The sequence below is a fragment of the Carcharhinus amblyrhynchos genome, chromosome 19 (assembly GCF_965287045.1).
Source record: "Carcharhinus amblyrhynchos chromosome 19, sCarAmb.v2.hapA, whole genome shotgun sequence".
NCBI lineage: Eukaryota > Metazoa > Chordata > Chondrichthyes > Carcharhiniformes > Carcharhinidae > Carcharhinus > Carcharhinus amblyrhynchos.
Window position 1 is genome coordinate 14742739 of NC_137342.1, and position 19016 is coordinate 14761754.

General features: G+C 42.3%; 1 protein-coding gene across 1 annotated transcript in view; it reads right to left on the reverse strand.

Annotated features, from left to right (window-relative positions):
* Nucleotides 1-19016, reverse strand: part of LOC145355321 (copine-8) — a 343466-nt gene that overhangs the window by 101230 nt on the left and 223220 nt on the right. Inside the window, exon 12 of the mRNA XM_080207280.1 lies at nucleotides 4385-4438. Within this exon, the coding sequence (XP_080063406.1) occupies nucleotides 4385-4438 (54 nt within the window). The remainder of the gene's footprint in view (nucleotides 1-4384; nucleotides 4439-19016) is intronic.

Sequence of the window (19016 nt, forward strand, 5' to 3'; positions counted from 1 at the left end):
GCACATGCGCATTAGCAGCAGCAGGGGCCTGACAGACAAAGAGAGAGCTATCAGACCCCTGCTAGTGCAGGCTGCCTGAATCAGCTCCCTCCCCCTGCAATCGCAGGAGCCGCAGTCCAAGATACCAGTCCTGCCAAATTATTTCAGCTGGATTTATTTTGGGGTGGAAACCAAAAGTCAGACTGCAAAGTTATATCCACCGTCCAAACCAATCACAGACCTGCCACCCTCCTCCCACCTCCCTCCCCATTTGCCCTGCCTCTACTGCCCCTGCCCTCACTGTCAGCCAGTGGGGACAGGGTCAGTGGGGGCTCGCTAAGCTGATATAACACACAATTTAAATCAATTTAAATACATTAACCTGCCTCTCGTCCATTTCATACCAGAAAGCCAGCGGTCATAAAATGGTACCAGTTGCGAAAACCAGCACTAATCGCTTTACACCCCACTTTACCACCGTATCATGCCCAAAAACAGGCGCAACTAGATGGTCAAATCGCCCCCATAGAGTTATAGAGGTTTACAGCATGGAAAAAGGCCCTTCGACCCAACTTGTCCATGCCACCCTTGTTTTTTAAACCCTTAAGTTAGTCCCAATTACCCATATCCCTCTGTACCCATCTTACTCATGTAACTGTCTAAATGCTTTTTAAAAGACAAAACTGTACCTGTCTCTACTACTACCTCTGGCAGCTTGTTCCAGACACTCATCATCCTCAGTGAAACAAATGCCCCTCTGGATCCTTCTATAATCGCTCCCCTCTCACCTTAAACCTATGCCCTCTAATTTTAGAGTCCCCTACCTTTGGGAAAATATATCTAGCTGATCTATGCCCCTCATTGTTCATAAACCTCTATAAGATCACCCCTAAACCTCCTACACTCCAGGGAAAGAAGTCCCAGTCTATCTGGCCTCACCTTATAACTCAAACAATCAATCAAGCCCCGGTAGTATATTCGTAAATCTTTTCTGTACTCTTTCTAGTTTAATAATATCCTTTCTATAATAGGGTGACCAGAACCGCACACTGTATTCCAAGCGTGGCCTTACCAATGTCTTGTACAACTTCAACAAGATGTCCCAACTCCTGTGTTCACTGTTCTAACCAATGAAACCAAGCATGTCGAATGCCTTCTTCACCATCCTGTCCCACCTGCGACTCCACTTTTATCTCCCACTCCCACACCAAAAACAAGTCTGGTGGAGGGCCATAAAATTCAGCCCATTGAGAAGGTGCCAGATAGTGCTTAAATGGACAAATTATTTCAACTGGACTTTTTTGGAAGGGGAAACCAAAAGTTAGGCTGCAAAGTTATACCAGAGTAGATCTCGGTTGGCTGTTCGGCAGTTTTTCTTTGGAACAGGTTGCTAGCTAACGCAATGAACACAGAGAACTGAATCGATTTCTAATAGGATTATTTGAAGATCACTGCACATAAGATGTGGGCATCCTGTAAAATAATTCAGGGAGGAATGGTTGCTGGGCCAATTTGCAACATCTTTTCATGGGCAGCAGGGTGGCACTGGGGTTAGCACTGCTGCCTCACAGCTCCAGGGGCTTGGGTTCGATTCCTAGCTTGGGTCAATGTCTGTGTGGAATTTGCACATCCTCCTCGTGTCTGCATGGATTTCCTCCAGGCGCTCCGGTTTCCTCCCATTGTCCAAAGATATGTGGGTTAGGTTGATTGGTCATGCTAAATCGCCCCTTAGTGTCCCAGGGTGTGTAGGTCAGAAGGATTAGTGGGAAAAATGTGTAGGGATAGGGCCTGGGATGGAATTATTGTCAGTACAGACTCAATGGGCCAGATGGCCTCCTTTGTACTGTAGGGTTTCTATGATTCTTTCTATGATCTGAAAGAGCCAAAGCAAAAATTCTCAGAATTTGACATATGGTTTAGATTTGTTACATTTTTCACCCCTCCTTGGAAATTGAATGGCTCTAGATGGGTAGGAATTGGCTTTTTAGTGAGACTTAAGGCACACAACTGCAATGGTATAAGCTAGATAAACCACTTGGTCTTTTTCTGTCCAATTTTACTGTATAAGAACACTGTAATCAGTAGAAGTAGGAGTAGGCTAAGCAGCCCTGCAAACCTGCTCTGCCATTCAATAAGATCATGGCTGATCCAGTTGTGAGCTTAACTCCACTTCCAATGTGCGACTCCCAACCCCTCCACCCCACCTATAACCCATGACTTCCACGTCAATCAAAAATCTGTTCAACTCAGCCTTGAATATATTTAATGACCCACTCTTCAGTGTTGGCTAAGGAGGAGAATCGCAAAGATTAAGGACCCTGTGAGAGACAAAATTCTTCCTTATTTCTATCTTCAATGGAATACCTCTTATTCTGACATATGCTCCCTTGTTCTAGACGCCCCCCTATGAAGGGAAACATCATCTCAGCATCTCCCCTGCTAAATCCCTTCAGAACCTCATGTGATTCAATAATCATATATCATGTCTGGAACAAGCTGCCAGAGGTAGCAGTAGAGGTGGGTACAATTTTGTCTTTTAAAAAGCATTTAGACAGTTACATGGGTAAGATGGTTATAGAGGGATATGGGCCAAATGCGGGCAATTGGGACTAGATTAGAGGTTTAGGGAAAAGGATAGCATGGACAAGTTGGGCCGAAGGGTCTGTTTCCATGCTGTAAACCTCTATGATTCTAATCACCTTTCATTCATTTAAACTCCAATGACTATAGGCCCAATCTGCTCAATCTTTCCTCTAAGACCTCATAATTCTTTCATCCCAAGATGTGGCCAAGAAAATCTTCTTTGAGCCGTTTCCAATGTCAGAATTTCCCTCCTTAAATAAGGAGACCAAAAACTGTACACAGCGAGGTGGAGGCGCCATAGCCCCGGTTGACCATAGTTGACTGTTGGCTATTTAACCTGAGGATCACCAAACCTCAGCGTGAAAAGGTGGGCCTTGATGAATTACCTCAGCCAGTACAGGAATTGAACCTTCACTGTTGGCATCATTCTGCATCACAAACCAGCCAACTGAGTTCGAGTACACAGTCCTCTCGGTGCCTACAGGCTCACCAATCCTTTACACAGTTGTAGCAAGATTTCCTTAATTTTACACTCCATGCATCTCCCTTTGTAATAAAGATCAACATTCCGTCTGCCCTCCTAATGGGTTACTGTACCTGCCTGCTAACATTTTGTGATTCATCCACAAGGACACCAGCTCCCCATGGACTGCAGCACTCTGCAATCTCTCTCCATTTAAATAATGTTCTGCTTTTTGCTGTTTCCGTGAAAGTCAACAATCTCTTATTTTCATACAGATTTAGGGTGTGATGCATTAGAAGGACATGGGCATATTTTCTGGACACAATCAGACCTTTCTGAACTTATATGATCCTGCAGGGTTGAATTGCTTATTTTTCGTTTTACTCCTAGCAGAATGCTTCACCTGCTTAGAATGGATATCAGAAATTCAAGGCCTCACTGATTATCATCTTAAAGTCTTGAAAATCGTGCTCAATTCCTTCCTTCCAAATTTTCTTTTTAAAAACCTTTCTGAAATAAGTTTAAATGTATTTAATGGTATCACAAGTCGGATAACATTAACACTGCAATGAAGTTACTGTGAAAATCCCTGAGTCACCACACCCCAGCACCTGTTCGGGTACACTGAGGGAGAATTTAGCATGACCCCCGCACATCTTTCAGGCTTTGGAAGGAAACCAATGTAGGGATGGGGAGAACATGCAAACCCCGCACAGACAGTAACACGAGCTGGAACTGAACCCGGGTCTGCCGTGAGGCAGCAGGGCTAATCACTGTGCCACCGTGCTGCAAATATGCATATTTGCATGATTTTAGTATTGTTACACACAGCATTGTTTAGCTAATGTTTAGGTGAATGGAATCAAGTAAAAGACATTTTTTCTTAATGGAGAAATTAAAATGAAATTTGCTCATCAGAGTCAAAAGTTTGGTCTTGAGGGGATTTAATTGAACTTGAATACTCTTACAGAATTCATTAAAAAAATCACATCTGGTGTGAAGAATTTGTAAATGCTGAGTTGTAGGGACCAAGCACAAAGGAGGAAAAGCATTGAATTCAATAAAACTTGGGACAAAAATAAGAAGTTTCACATTTTGGAAACTTATCAAATGCACTTGCATGCACCAACTCACAAACTGCACCAATATACTGTACCTGCAGCAAAAGAGGCAGGAATAGTGAACAAAAGAAATGAAAATATAAAATGGTGATCATACTATTCACATCAGAATAAAAATAACCTTAAAAGAAATATCCAGGAGTAAGTAAAGCAACTCCTTAAGTTGCAAATGACTTGTGCCTCATACAGAGACATTTGAATCCTCTTAAATATATCCATCAAATACACAATTACTCACTGTTCCAGAATTAATGTATTTTTTCTTCTTTGCTTTCTTCTTTGGATTTAGCACCTAAAAGATAAAATCATTAATTGTCACTTATTCTAAAAAGTTGTCAAGTACTTTCAATTGAAATGCAAAAAAAATTATCTAACCCTAATAATTACACCAGTGTCAGAAGTTCTCCAAATGGCAAAATAAATTAACTAGAAAACCAAGTATCTCTTTTTCCTAAAACTGGATGAATTAGTTATCAGACTACAGACAAAGAAGTGACAAAGCATTGATGCAAATGAATTAATGTCTAAGTTTTTACTGAGAAGCTAAGCGGATATATCAATGGTAACAAGATACATATAGGTGGTTAGTTGAGCATTATCTGGGGTGTTCTACTTTCTCTAACTGGAGCATTGTGTGGAATTTTGCAGCTGGTTCCACAAAGCAGTTGAAAAGTTTCAATTACCTGTGACATGGCCAAAAATCAATGAATTCCTAATTAGATTGGTTTTACATTGTTTTTGAGTGTAACGAATGGTGGAACAGGCTCGAAGGGCTGAATGGCCTACTCCTGCTCCTATTTTCTGTTTCTACAGATACACTTGTTTGGATTACTGAACAGATGCACGAATTCAGGAAGCTTTCACACCAGTACCCACTAAACAGACTACATTAAAACGCATACATTTCTTTTTCCTTCATCAAACCCACATTCCACAATAGGGAGACTAAGCACAGACTAGGTGACTACTTAGCGGAACACATTCGCTCCATCTACAAGCACGACCCCAACCTTCCTGTCTTTTGCCATTTCAACTCACCATCTAGCTCTCACATCCACATGTCTGTCCTTGGCCTGCCGTAATGCTCCAGTGAAACTCAACATAAACGGTGGGAGGAGACAACACCTCATCTTCCGATTAGCGGCATTCTGGAATTCAACAGCCTTCTGGATGCAACATTGAGTTCAACAACTTTGGAATGTGAACTTTTTCTTCCGTTTAGATCCCTTTTTATTTGTCCCAATTGAAACCAACCACCCACTCCACTACCATCACCACCTTCCTCCCCCCCACCCACCACCACCCCACACAGGGGTATCTGCAGCTTGCTCCTTAGTTTTGCTTTCACTGAGCATGGACCTATCTCCTTTTATAACATTCTGCTATCTTACCTTTATGCCACTACCAGTATGTACTTTAGTCTTTGATGCTACCATTAAAACTCTCTGTCTTGTGTCCATGCCACTTTTGTCAATCTCTCCTTAGCTCCCACCTATCCCTGACCTATGATTCTGCTCTAACTTCTCCAGCCCCTACTACCCTTAGAAAGAAGCTTCTTCAGCTCTGAAGAGGAGTCATATGGACACAAAACGCCCGATTTTACCATTGCGTCATGCCCATTTTCAGGCGCGGAAACGTGGTAAAGTTGGGTGCAAGGCCATTAATGCAATCTGCGCCCGCATACGCGCAGACGCCCACTTTATCTGGGAATGGCCACAATCCAATTTGCGCCCGAAATGGGCACAACGGCATTTACATGCATTTCAGTTGAATTAGTGGACTGCCCGCCCAACTTTACCAGCATTTCCCCCTTTCCCACCGCATTTGCCAATCCGGAATCACGTTGAAACGGACAAGATGAATAAAAGTCTGTTTTGGGCGCTCCAGCTGCTGAAGAGGCGAGTTCAGCACTTCCAATGGCTCTCTGACACAGATCGGTGGTGGTGGGGAGTGGGGGAGATGGGTCAGATCATTCTCTGGTTGGGGGAGGAAGGAGGTGGTGGGTCAGATGTACCGAGGTTGGGGGGGCTGGGTGGGGGGGAGGGAGGTGGTGGTCAGATCATTCTCGGGAGGGGGGAAAGGGGAGGGGAGTGAGGCCAGACCATTCTCTGGGAGTGAGGAAAGAGGCAGGTAAGATGTATTTTTAGTGGTGGGGGAGGGAGGCCTGATTGCTCACTGGTGGGGGGGAAGGGGAGTGTTGCCCAATGGATCTCTGGTAGGGGGTGGATGAGGGGGCAGGGGGGTCCATTGCCATCTGCAGGCGATCTGCAGGGGGTCACAATCGGTCTGGGTAGCAAGCGGGTGGGTGGATAAGGGAGACAGTGATGTCTCTGGGGGCTATTGTTCATGCTTTTCACTCCCGGGCCGCTTTCTCCGCTGTCTGCGGCCCGGGAGCGATCTGACACGGGCGTGCTTTTTCAAATCTTTTTTCTAACCATGCATGCGCATTTCAGAGCTCTGATCGCTTCAAGCGCGCTAAGCTCCGCCCACAGCGCCATTCAGATTCGCGATTTTTTGTCAGGCTGAGTGCGTATGGAGGTGCCCGAAAGCAGATTTCCAAGTCAGGTCTGAATTGTGCCCAGATTCAGCACTTAGAATGAAAATGGTAAAATCAGGCCCAAAGGGTTAATTCTGTTTCTCTCTCCATAGATGCTGACAGACCTGCTGAGTTTATCCAGCAATTTCCATTCCACATTCCCGAGGCTTTTCCAATACATGTGTCACTCATTGCTGACAGCCCAAGGTGATAGTTACATTGTAAGAAGATAAGAACTAAGCTGACGACAGTAAATGGGACTGAACTGTTCATGAGTAAACCCACAAATAGTACAAAGTATTCAAATAAATATTTTGTAAGATGCAAAACAGTGCACACCTTCAAAAACAACTCAGTTAGCAATGAAATAAGAGACAGTATCAAGGTGAAAGAAAAGACTTACACAACTGCAATGAAAGTGGAAATCCAGCAAAATGAGAGAGCTATAAAAAGTAACAAAGGAAGTAAACATGTGCCAAATAAAATTTAAAAATATAGCAAGGCATTTCAAAGCCAAAAGCAAAAATGTTTACAAGTATATCAAAGGTAATTGGGAATATGGGATAGAAGAGGGTGAAACTATAATGGATTGTAAGGAAACGACAGATTTGTGAAATGGATACTGAGGAACATTTTTAAGAAGTCAAGGGAACCTAAAATAAAATTGGAACTCAAGATAGTTAAATCTTCAGGAGCTGACGGTTTCCATTCTCTGTATTAAAAAGAATATTTGATGGACTAGTTTTCAAAAACCTCTCTAGATTTAGAACTTGCACTTTACCTGTAAAATTGCAAATTTCAGTCCATTGTTTAAGGAGTGGAGAAACTACAACTTTGTTAATATAACATCAATTATGGGGAAGTTAGTGGAATCTATCAGAGACAGAGAATTACATATTAATTTGACTGAGGCATCACCCCCAGGTGATGAGGCTGAAGTTTTATATCACCAAGTGCTGTGCTGGCTTTCCAACACAGTACTGGGCATCTGACTTATTCTGCAAGAGACAACAGGTCCTGTATGTTAGCCCAAACATGAAGGGTAAGGACATTCTCCTGAGTGTGAGCCAATTCTCAATGCGGCGCACAGGGTACCCATCATGTCAGAAGAATGTCCCTGAAACCATGGGGACCTCCTCGTAGCAGGATTGGGGTGGTTTCAATCTGAAAATCATCCACAATCTCAGCAGTGCCCATTCCTTTTGGAGGCTTTTTGCCAAGTTCAGAGGATCTTAACATCCCCAAAAACCCCAGGACTTGAACTAGGGAAATCACTGATAGATTTCCCTATGGGTCTGATAGAATATGAGCTCCCGGGTGATTGGTAATTACCTCACCAGGTGGAGCTCGTATTCCAAGCTCTTTATAAAGCAAGACTCTGAGTGGCTTCATTATTATGTTGTCCCAGTTGGATCTGTTAGTGTTCACAACAGGCTTGTGGTTTTGTTTTACTTTATTTTTGCAATAAAGAACCGTTCCTTTACAGCTGACTTCTGGAGTTATTATAGTCCTCTTACTTAGCTAATGTGCTGGCGACAACTAAGAATGAAGCCATCGCTCCATAGAATCAATTTCCACAACAAAAAGCTCTGAGAGTGGGACCACCGTTTTATTAGGGCTTGACGGACTGCTATTGATCCTCCAAATTCAGGAGCTCTCCTGCTACCCTTAATTGGGCAAGGCCCCTGAAGCAGCCATTTAATTGGTAACCTCCTTCAAAATTGCCTATTGGCTACCTCCGCCAGCATCTCCTGCCCCACATTTCATCCCAACGTTGGGATTGGAATCCAGGAATATAAATTCAGGCCAGATTGACTGGAAGCCTGTAATAGCTAATCAAAGAAACTCAGTACAGTTTCTGTTTGCCGAATGTGATGGAATTCCTTTCCAAGCTCATTACTCACAAGATGACTGGTGGAGTGTCAATGGATGTGAGACAACTGTGATTCTGAAAGGGCTTTGACAATGCTCCACTCAAGAGATTGTTAGCAACAAAATAAGCGCAGACTGAAATGAAGACAACTTTGTGATGTGGCTTAGTAATATGTTGGGAGCTGGGACACAGAATTAGGTTCTCCAATTGGCAGGATGTGAAAAGTAATATTTCTCAGGGAACTGTATGAGAAGCTCAACTTTTCACTATATCAGCTGAAAGAAGGAAGAGAGTTCTATAACTGAGTTTGAGATGACAGTAAGTTGGAGTGTACAGATGAGTTATAGAGACAGCCTAAGTGAAAACTGCAGATGGAATTCAGTAGAGGGAATAGTAAAAACACTAAAATCTATTGTACATAAACAAAAAGTCATCAAATAAGCTAAAAGAAAGTTGGTCCTTTGGATTAAATTACAAGCATGGGGTACATAAAGTTGGTTTCCATAGCCTTAAGGTGCAGTTCAGAATAGCCATGATCTAATCGAATGGTCATGATGTGGAGATGCATGCATTGGGGTGGGGACAGTAAAAAGTCTCAGCTATGAAGGAGCAGTGCTCCAAAAGCTCATGATTCCAAATAAACCTGTTGGACTTTAACCTGGTGTTGTGAGACTGCTTACGAATCGAATGGTGGAACAGATTTGCAACCCATTATTTCCCAATGTTTCCACATCCTGAACTAACTCTCTCTTCCAGTTTTGCAGGTTTGGCCTCTGCTCAGTGCCTCATTATAACAGCAAGGCGAATGTGCGATTGTTGGTGCATGCGGCTACAAACTCACCACTGGAACTGTCAACCCACCAGGGCACCAAGGAACAAACCATGTAAAATATACCAGAACAGTGGAGCTGCTCACAGAACTAAATAAATTCCAGATTGTTGTCATGTTACCTTACACCCACCACTGCCCCCCCCCACCCACCATATTAGTTTATCAGTATTGTTACTTTTATGAAAATACATTTGCCAACGTTTTTTTTGTTAAGATTGCAAAGGATCTACAACACTTCAGGGAAGTTTAAACAAAATAGAGTGGTCATTTCTTCGACTAGAGTGTCCCAGTTACTGCTGCCCCACCACTTGCTTTTATTCCAAGGGCCAAGCTTTCAAAGTGTTGTTGCACAAAACGCTATTGATGAAACTTCAGTAGCACATTATCCGCTGATGGCCAATAACGTGACCTCTGATTGCCATTCGCTGAGCTCCCGTAGTCAGGCTCTGAGAACATGACTGAAATGTTTAGGTAAGCCTGGCGGGGCTGGGGTTGCAAACAGTGTCTGGTGAATGGCACTTTCAGTGTCACCTCCTGGGACCACATTCTTCACGGCTGAATATATTAATCTCCATCATAACAAAAACAAACATACCAAACTCTCTGGCTGCTTTCCCGAAGTGGAATTCACTTGTTTTGCTTCTCATCCCCACACAGCTTCTTTAATACTTACCCATTGTTCTCTAATCCAGTTGTAAGCTTCCCATTTAAAAAGATGAGTAAATTGCCTGTGAGATTTCCTCCTACTGGCCAGAGTTACACACAACAGGATTCCTATCTGAGTGTTTATATACGCAGTTCTGATATTAAACACTGACAGAAAGGCATGGTCAAAAATCATGGCAACGGCAAACTGATACAAAAGTCGTCACATACTAATCAACTCAAGAACAGCTCTTCCCTGCTGCCATCAGACTTTTGAAGGGGCCTTCCTTATATTAGGTTGATCTTCCTCTTCACCCTAGCTATGATTGTAGCACTTTATTCTGCACCTTCTCCTTTCCTTCTCCCCTATGTATTCCATGAACATTGAGGTTAGTCTGCATAGGATGCAAGTAACTTTTCATTGGCTACCAATTCATACAAAAATAATAAACCAAATCAATATTAAATCAAGTTAGACACTAAGTGCATATGGGAACAAGATTATTTCTAATCTACTAGTTATTTCCATGACAAATTGGGAGTTAAGGCCAAATATAGTCTCCAGGTGAAGCAAGGGATGATTGGACTAAAGAACAAAGCCATACGTCAGACCCCATTTCCAACACATTGGCCTGAATTTTCACTCTCAAGTCAGGAGTGCAGAATCTGGAAGATTCCGAGTTCCACAAATCTAATTCGGGAGCAAATGGCCAAGATGGTCTAAGTTAAGTTCTTCTTGGAGGGGGGTGGGGGAGAGCCAGTGCTGAAGAGCCTTTGGCTCACTGCCTCCTGAAACAGTGTGGAGGCAGACACAGGACTGCTGGCCAATGAGGCGGGCAGGCTGTGTGAAAGGTCAGCCTTTCTGGGACTTTCTCCCAGTTATTAAAAAGAAAGACCAAAAAACCCTCCAGCTCTCACCCCCCACACACCTCAGCCATACACACTACCCAAGTCCCAACCTTGCCAACCTCATGTCCCCCACCATCCCCATACCTTCCATCCCAACCTATGCAACTCTACCCACTCCCATGGCCCATTATAGTGCTACACTAACCATGTCAATATAAGCCACTCAATGCTTCCCACCCAACATCTTTTGCTCTTCTATTCTCTGTGCTAACCTACCCAGTAATCATGGACAGAGGTCAGGACCTAAGCTGGGATGAATAAAGTTTTAAATGTCTACTGAAGATTTTATTTTAATAAACAAAACATTTTCATAAAAATGCATTCACTACAATTCTTTGATTGTATGATCCCTCATGAAACCAATCATTTCATTCAAATGCTTAATCTTTTGTAAAAACAAGCATTTGTATCCAAAGTCTCATATCAAAGACTTTATAACTACTGGAGCTGGCAAACTGTGGACTGACAGGCATCCCGTTGCGATAATGAAGGTTTTGAAATCAGTCACAAATCCTATAATGATAATACTTTGGCCTAAGTCAAAGGATAGATTTTTACTAAATTCCAGAATTTTTATATAAAACATTTAAAGGCCAGGAGATTTAAATGCCTTGATAGTTCCAATAAGTTTGACTCTTTCAAACATCTGACAATTCCAATTCATTTGACAGCTCCAAAAGAGATTTATAGGACTTGATAGCTTGATAGTTCTCTTGATAGTTTAATAGTTTCCTTGACTATTCTCTTCAGCCAGGCAGTTCCAATAGGTTTATCAACTTTTTTATGCACATAGTTCAAATGATAGTGTCCAAAGGTGTGCATTTCCAAAATGATGTTTGTACTCCACACACACAATACATGAACAAGAAATGAGTTTCCATAGCCTAACTGTAGTATGAACTCTTATGTAACAAGTGAAGGGAAATCCTTCATTTAAACTTAGGGTGGGATTTTCAGGACCTGCTCCCCAGGAACTGTTACCAGATAAATTACCCCTTTGGAGCACCAGGATAGACACTTTGGGCTGAATGACCATCTTCTGTGCAATATCCATTTTGTGAACTGTGGAGTGGAACATCTGGGGGATTTTCATTAACTAAAAATCAACTGGGATTTTTTTTTAAAGTTTAAGTCTAAAATTTATTTATTAGTGTCACAACTAGGCTTAATTCACACTGCAATGAGGTTACTGTGAAAATCCCCGAGTCACCACACTCTGGCGTCTGTTCAGGAACACTGACAGAAAATTTGGCATAGCCAACGCATCTAACAGGCACATCCTTCGGACTGGGGGAAGAAACTGGAGCACCCGGAGGAAACCCACACAGACGTTGGGAGAACATGCTAACTCCACACATACAGTGATTCATGGCCAGATTCGAACCCGGGTCCCTGGTGCTGTGAAGCAGCAGTGCTAGCCACTGTGCCACCATGCCACATTAGAGTAAAGGCAAATGAAGGGGAGGAATTTCTGACAAATATTCAGGAGAACATCCTTATGCGACTCAGGCCAACTAGAAAGAAGGCATTGCTAGATCTGGTGCTTGGAAATGAGATGGATCATTTTCCTGTGAGCGAACACTTGGGGAAGAGTGATAATATCATATGGTTTAAATGTGAGAATCCCACCACTAGCGAACAGTATGCCAACTTCTATTGCCAGGAAACACAGAGCTGGGAGGCTAGAAAATCTCATCCAACTTCCTTATCAACTGTTCCATACTCCTGTCCCATTTGGGAAAATTGGAGCAACTGGTTCTAATTTATATTTGTAATGTGTTGTAGTATTTCCCGATTGCTGATATTTGTGCGATCCCTACTCTCTTTGCCCCACAGTGGGCAGCTGCTTGAGCCCTCACCTTCGAGAATTTCCCGCCAAAACTCCATTAATCTGTCCCCTCCCTGTTCCTGTAAATACATTTTCAAAATTTATCTTACTGTCACAATCCAAATTTCAACCTTAGCTTCAGGGTTCTGCTCCTGTCATTTGAGTGATGGAAAACAATGTTATTGCTTAATTATAGCTTACTACACACAATTATATATCAGGGTGAATAATACAGAATAAATCTCTGCACTTGGGGAGTGCAAATTCACAAAATGTATTCATTTTGTAGTATTCATTTTCTACGTTGCATTTCTAGGTCAGCTGGATAATGCTTAATTTATAGAGTTGTCCTTGGACAGAAAACATCACCAGTATGATCAAGTGAGCATATGCTCAATAAATGCAGGAGGCATCTCAGCATCTCATTTATAGGATGGAATTTAATGCCCCAATAGGGGCAAGTTTGGAAGTGAGAGGACCATTTAATCCAGATTTCCTTCCACAGTTCAAAGACGTGCAGGTTAGGTGAATTGGCCATGCTAAATTGCTCCTTTGTGTCCCAAGATGTGTAGGTCAGGGGGATTAGTGGGGTATATACATGGGTTCACAGGAATAGGGCCTAGGTAAGATGCTCTGTCAGAGAGTCACTGCAGGCTCAATGGACTGAATGGCCTCCTCCTACACTGTAGGATTCCAACTGAGCCACAGCTGACACATATCCTACAGTGATGTATGCAGCCTAGATAAGAGAACCAAATTACTGAACATTTTTAAGCAATCATTTACCAGCAAATGTACTCTACTGTGTCTGATGCCGAATAGGTAGCAATCATTCAATTTTCTGTTATCCATTGTAATTATTACAATCACAGAATAATGTGATAAAGTTTCCAGTTATCACAAGTGAGCCGTGAAATCCAAAATTTAATTCCCTTGTGTTGGAAGAAATTCAGCAAAACTGCAAAGAACACAGTTGAATTGCGGTGTGAGAATTTATGATTATACGTTAGTCATTTCAATTTTAAAAGTTAATTCAACAAGAGCACCTTCAGTACATTGAGGTACCATTCTGGTAACTTTTCAAGTGCTCAATCATCATATGTTTAATGTATTGATGTTCACTTATTTTTGCGCAGAAAACCTTATGGCCGAGAAATGAGATTGCCCCTGAAAATGGAGACACAACAACATGCCTGGTCCAGGCCCAGATTCCTGAGCAGCATCATCACCCAGCAGTCAGCCTGTGACATGATGGCCAGGTTGGGATAAAAGATGGCACAGAAGACTAACAGAGGCAGAATGCATCAAAACTGCTGCTAGGATGGCACACAGATTAGTATGAAAACGTTGGAGTGGTCACCAACAAGCTGGGCTCTAAGACAGCAGGCTTCTTTTCATTAAAAAAAGACTTCCGGTTGGTGATCAGGAGCACGCAAGACAATGTGGATGCAATCTATATTGCCCAAGATCCTGGGAAAGTTTGTAGCACAGGTGAAGCCTCTCTCTGTGCTTTGCCCTGTGCAAGACGAAAGAGGTGTTGTGTTCATTTTGGTCATGGCCACTTTGATAACTCGCCATAATGGTGAACTGCAATGTGGGAATAATCGCTGATGTCATCTGCTGCAGCTGGAAGGAGCCCCAAAGTGTATCGAAGTTAAGGGCCTAAACATTGCTATCAATGACTCAATTCAAGGTTTGTGTTGTGATATACTCAATGAGGGGCAGCACAGTGGTTAGCACTACTGCCTCACAGCTCCAGGGACCTGGGTTCGATTCCCTGCTTGGGTCACTGTCTGTGTGGAGTCTGCACATTCTCCTCGTGTTTGTGTGGGTTCCTCCAGGTGCTCCAGTTTCCTCCCACAGTCCAAAGATGAGCTGGTTAGGTTGACTGGCTATGCTAAAATTGCCCTTTGGAGTCCTGAGATGAGTAGGTTAGAGGGATTAGCAGGTAAAGGTGTAGGGATATGGGGATAGTACCTGGGTGGGATTGTGGTTGGTGCAGACTTGATGGCCCGAATGGCCTCTTTCTGCGCTGTAGGGTTTCTATAACAGCTTTTAGTGAACCAAAGGCATCTGGAGACATTGCATTTCAAGAGGAGACGAGACAGGAGTGATCGCTGTAGCCCCACCGACTCTGGTGGAGAACCTCATTCCCTCTGCCCCTAGCTGCTGTCTCCAGTCTTCCTTGTTACTCCTCCTTGTCCTCCAGCAGCAAAGGCAACCCTTACCAGACCACCCATAGCTGCAGTAAAACTGTTATGAAGGCCGGCAGAAACAGTATAGCATCAACAGTACATCCTTTTCTTAGAAATCAGAATTTTGTAAGTCAGAAAGTAGGCCATAAGAAGACCAATCATTAATCACCAGCCTAGACGGGCAACCCAGCAAGTAATCTCTGTGTAATGGATGAAGGCTTTAAATAGAACTTCTTAAGGGTGTTTCCTGCCTTTTAGTGCCAAGTTGCAGACCGAGCAATAATCACAAGGGATCAACTAACATGGCAAAGGAGCCAAGAGCCAGTGAAGGGTCCTTACTTCGATACTTTACCCACTGTTTTTGCATGCCCTGAATGAGTGTGAAGTAGCCCAGATCCAACACACTTATTCTAGTGCACACTCAGTAAATGTAATGAGATGGAAGCTAAAATAAAGAGACTATAAAATCTACTCATTTTCTACTTCAAAAATGCGGATTTCTTTTATTATGGAGCAATTTGATATTCAGTGTATATAAAAGTAGTTTCTCCGGGTTGGCGAGGGTGTTAGGCAGTGATTAGGAATTTAGTATACCATTAAAAATATGGCTACACCACATTCAACAAAACATGATTTTTTTCAAAGGCTGATGAGAATAATAATGTAAGAATTAAATTTTCACCAAATCATATTTCAAGGGAGATTGCACTTTGAACTTCTACAGCACATCCCTGACAGCAGCTTCTGGGTTTCTCTGTTATCGAGCACTTGTCTAAATTCTGGGAGTTGTCACCTGTTTCAGTGAAGCAATGCTGATGGGTTTGTCGACATTACCACTGGATAATCTGGTTCCTAGAATCTATTGCTGCTGATGCCAAGGGGACAGCAGTGTAAAGATTATCATTTAGCCTATCTGACACCAAGCAACCAGATTGCATATTGGGAAGTCATGGTGTAGAAGCCTGCAAAACTCCGCAGCAGCCAAAAATTTCCATTTTAACGGCCAGGGAACCTAGAGCACTATTTTCTTCAAACATTACCAGGGAATCATTAATGTTCACCTAAGTGTTAGTTCAGATTATGTGTTGAAGTTCTGTCACGAGCCGAGCTCTCACAATCTTCAGAGGTAACAGCAAGGCTCCATGCGGAACGGAGCGAGAGAGTGGCTTTACATATACATAATGATGCTCCACAGGAAGTTTCAGTGATGGCTCCTATCAAGTGGTGTAGGTGATGAGATGCCATACTGGTTTCAAGGAGTATCTGTTATTACAGCGACCAGCTGTTAAAGGTGGGTGTTACTTCATGCTGAACGTGAGTACCTGTTACTGCAATCAGTCACTACAGGTGGTGTGACTCCATACAGAGTGGTGGGAGGCAAAAAAATCACAATATCAAATTTCATGTACAGACTAAACTACTGAACAAATTTAATAATATCTGAAACAATCTGCAGCAGTATTAAAGAAGAAAAACCTACGACACAAAATATTCAGTTGGGAGGAATAACTTAAAATGGGTCTGCTGCCAATATATCGGATACTCAATTTTATTTAATAATAGGAGAAGGAAAGTAAAAACAGGCTTGAAGCTGTTCTCATGTTTACTCCAAAAATATTCCCCCTTTGTTGTTTTAATAGCCAAGTTTAAACTATAATTTTGCATTGTTATTAAATTTAACCCAGCACTAATCTCAGCAATTTAATTGTGGAGAGCACGCAGTTACACATTGGAAGAGTCAATGTTCTCCAACAATCTTCCAAAAATGTCTAAAATTGACAAAAATGAATTAAAGAATGAAAATGAATCACTGAAGGGTAAAGTTGAAAGTACAGGTCAGAGGCGAATGATAAAAGAGCACCAAGAAATATCATACATACGGTGCAGAATAAGGCCATTTGGCCCATCAAGATTACATCACCAACAATTCAACCCAATCCCTGTCCCTGTAACCATACATATTTGCCCTGCTGGTCCCCCTGACATTAAGGAGCAATTAAGCATGGCCAATCCACCTAATCCACACATCTTTGGAGTGTGGGAGGAAACCCGAGCATCCAGAGGAAACCCATGAACACGCGGGGAGATTGTGCAAACTCCACACAGGCAGTGACCCGAGACCAGAATTGAACTCAGGACCCTAGTGCTGTGAGTCATAAATCATAAATCAAACCATGCACAAAATAAGCAGAATGAACTCCAACGTGTATATTGATTCAGTAAAATTTCTATTAGGAGAAGAGTTGGCAATGCTCCGCTCTAAGCAACGACAAATTGTACTAGGACAAGGAGGTATTGTAAAGAATAGGTGGTTGGAAGGGTAAAAAAACAACACAGACTTGGTAGCATTATCCTCAGCCATCCATCCACTAAGCCAGCAAGATTTAATAAAACTGTTGCTATATCAAAATGATCCACTATATTCAATACATAAATTTATTATCACTATTAAATTTAGATAAGAAGTCACTATAATACAATAATAAAAAAACACTGATATATTCAGATCGAGTTGGAAAATATGTCACCTTCCAGAAACAGAAGAAAATGGCTGATATTTATTGAACATGGACTTTTCAATTAGACAAGTGTCAGACTGAGAAGGCACGAGAAAGGCTTTAAAATTTGCTTCCTTTCCGTATTCTCTTATTTAAATTCTGTTTTTAAAAATGAAGAAAGGCTAACTCATCAACCTCCTGGAATGTGACTTATATTGTATGAATATTCCAACCCAGTCTACATAAATGGCTCCACAGGTTTCTACTAAAATCCAGTGGATTTTTGCAATGGCCCTTAAAGTACATCACAATGGCCTGGTGGTATCATCACTAAACCATCATTACAGAAACTCAGCTAATGTTCTGGGGCCCGGATTCGAATCCTGGCATAGCAGGCGATGGAATTTGAATTCCTTTAGGGAAGGAAACCTACCTTCCTTACCTGGTCTGCCCTGCATGTGACTCCAGAGTCACAGCAATGTGGTTGAGTCTCAACTGGTCCATATCCTTCTAATCCTGACAAATTCATGTGCTTATCTAAAAGGCCCTTAAATGCCACTATGGTATTTGCCTCCATCATCACCCCAGCAGTGCGTTCCAGACACTTACCACTGTTCTGTGTAAAAATAGCTTTCCCTCACATCTCCTTTAAACTTTCCCCATCTCACCTTAAGTGCATGCCCCCTAGTATAAGACATTTTAACTCTGGGAAAAAGATTCTGAATGCCAACCCTATCTATGCCTCTCATAATTTTATAGACTTCTAACAGGTCTTCTTCTAGCCTCTGCCACTCCAAAAAAAACCCCTAGCTTGTACAGCCTCTCCTTAAAGCTCAAACGCTCTATCCCTGGCAGCATTCTGGTAAAAGTCCTCTGCACCCTCTCCAAGATCTCGATATCCTTTCTGTAATGTGCCGACCAGAATGGAACTCAGTACTCTAAGCTATGGACTTGAACCCCAAGATACCTCTGCACATCTGTGTTCTTCAAGGTCCTGCCATTAACTGTACACTTACCCTTGACATTTGATCTCCTGAAGTGCAACACCTACATTTGCCCGGATTAAACTCCACCTGCCATTTCTCTGCCCATATCTGCAACGGATCTATATCCTGCTTTATCCTTTGATAACCTTCAACACTATCCCTGTGTCATCTGCAACTTACCAACTCATCCATCTATGTTTTCATCCAAGTCATTTATATACACAAACAGCAGAAGTCCCAATACAGATCCCTGTGGAACACCACTAGTCACGGACCTCCGGCCAAAAAAAATACCCTTCCACCAGTACTCACTGGTTATCCATCTACAATGAAATGTTAAGATTCTTGTATCTGCACACTCATTTCCTGCTGTCAGACTTTTCTATTGTATGTATTCCTATGGCATGCATTGAATGGAAAACCATGCTGCATTTATCCCCTCCAATCAGCACAAAGTCCAAAAGCTCAGTTTCACATCTCCCAGCCTCTTAGCGTGTACAACACAGAAACCTCTATCTCCCAACGCATTTTGTTATTTCATTATCAATTGTATAGATTTAGGACAAAA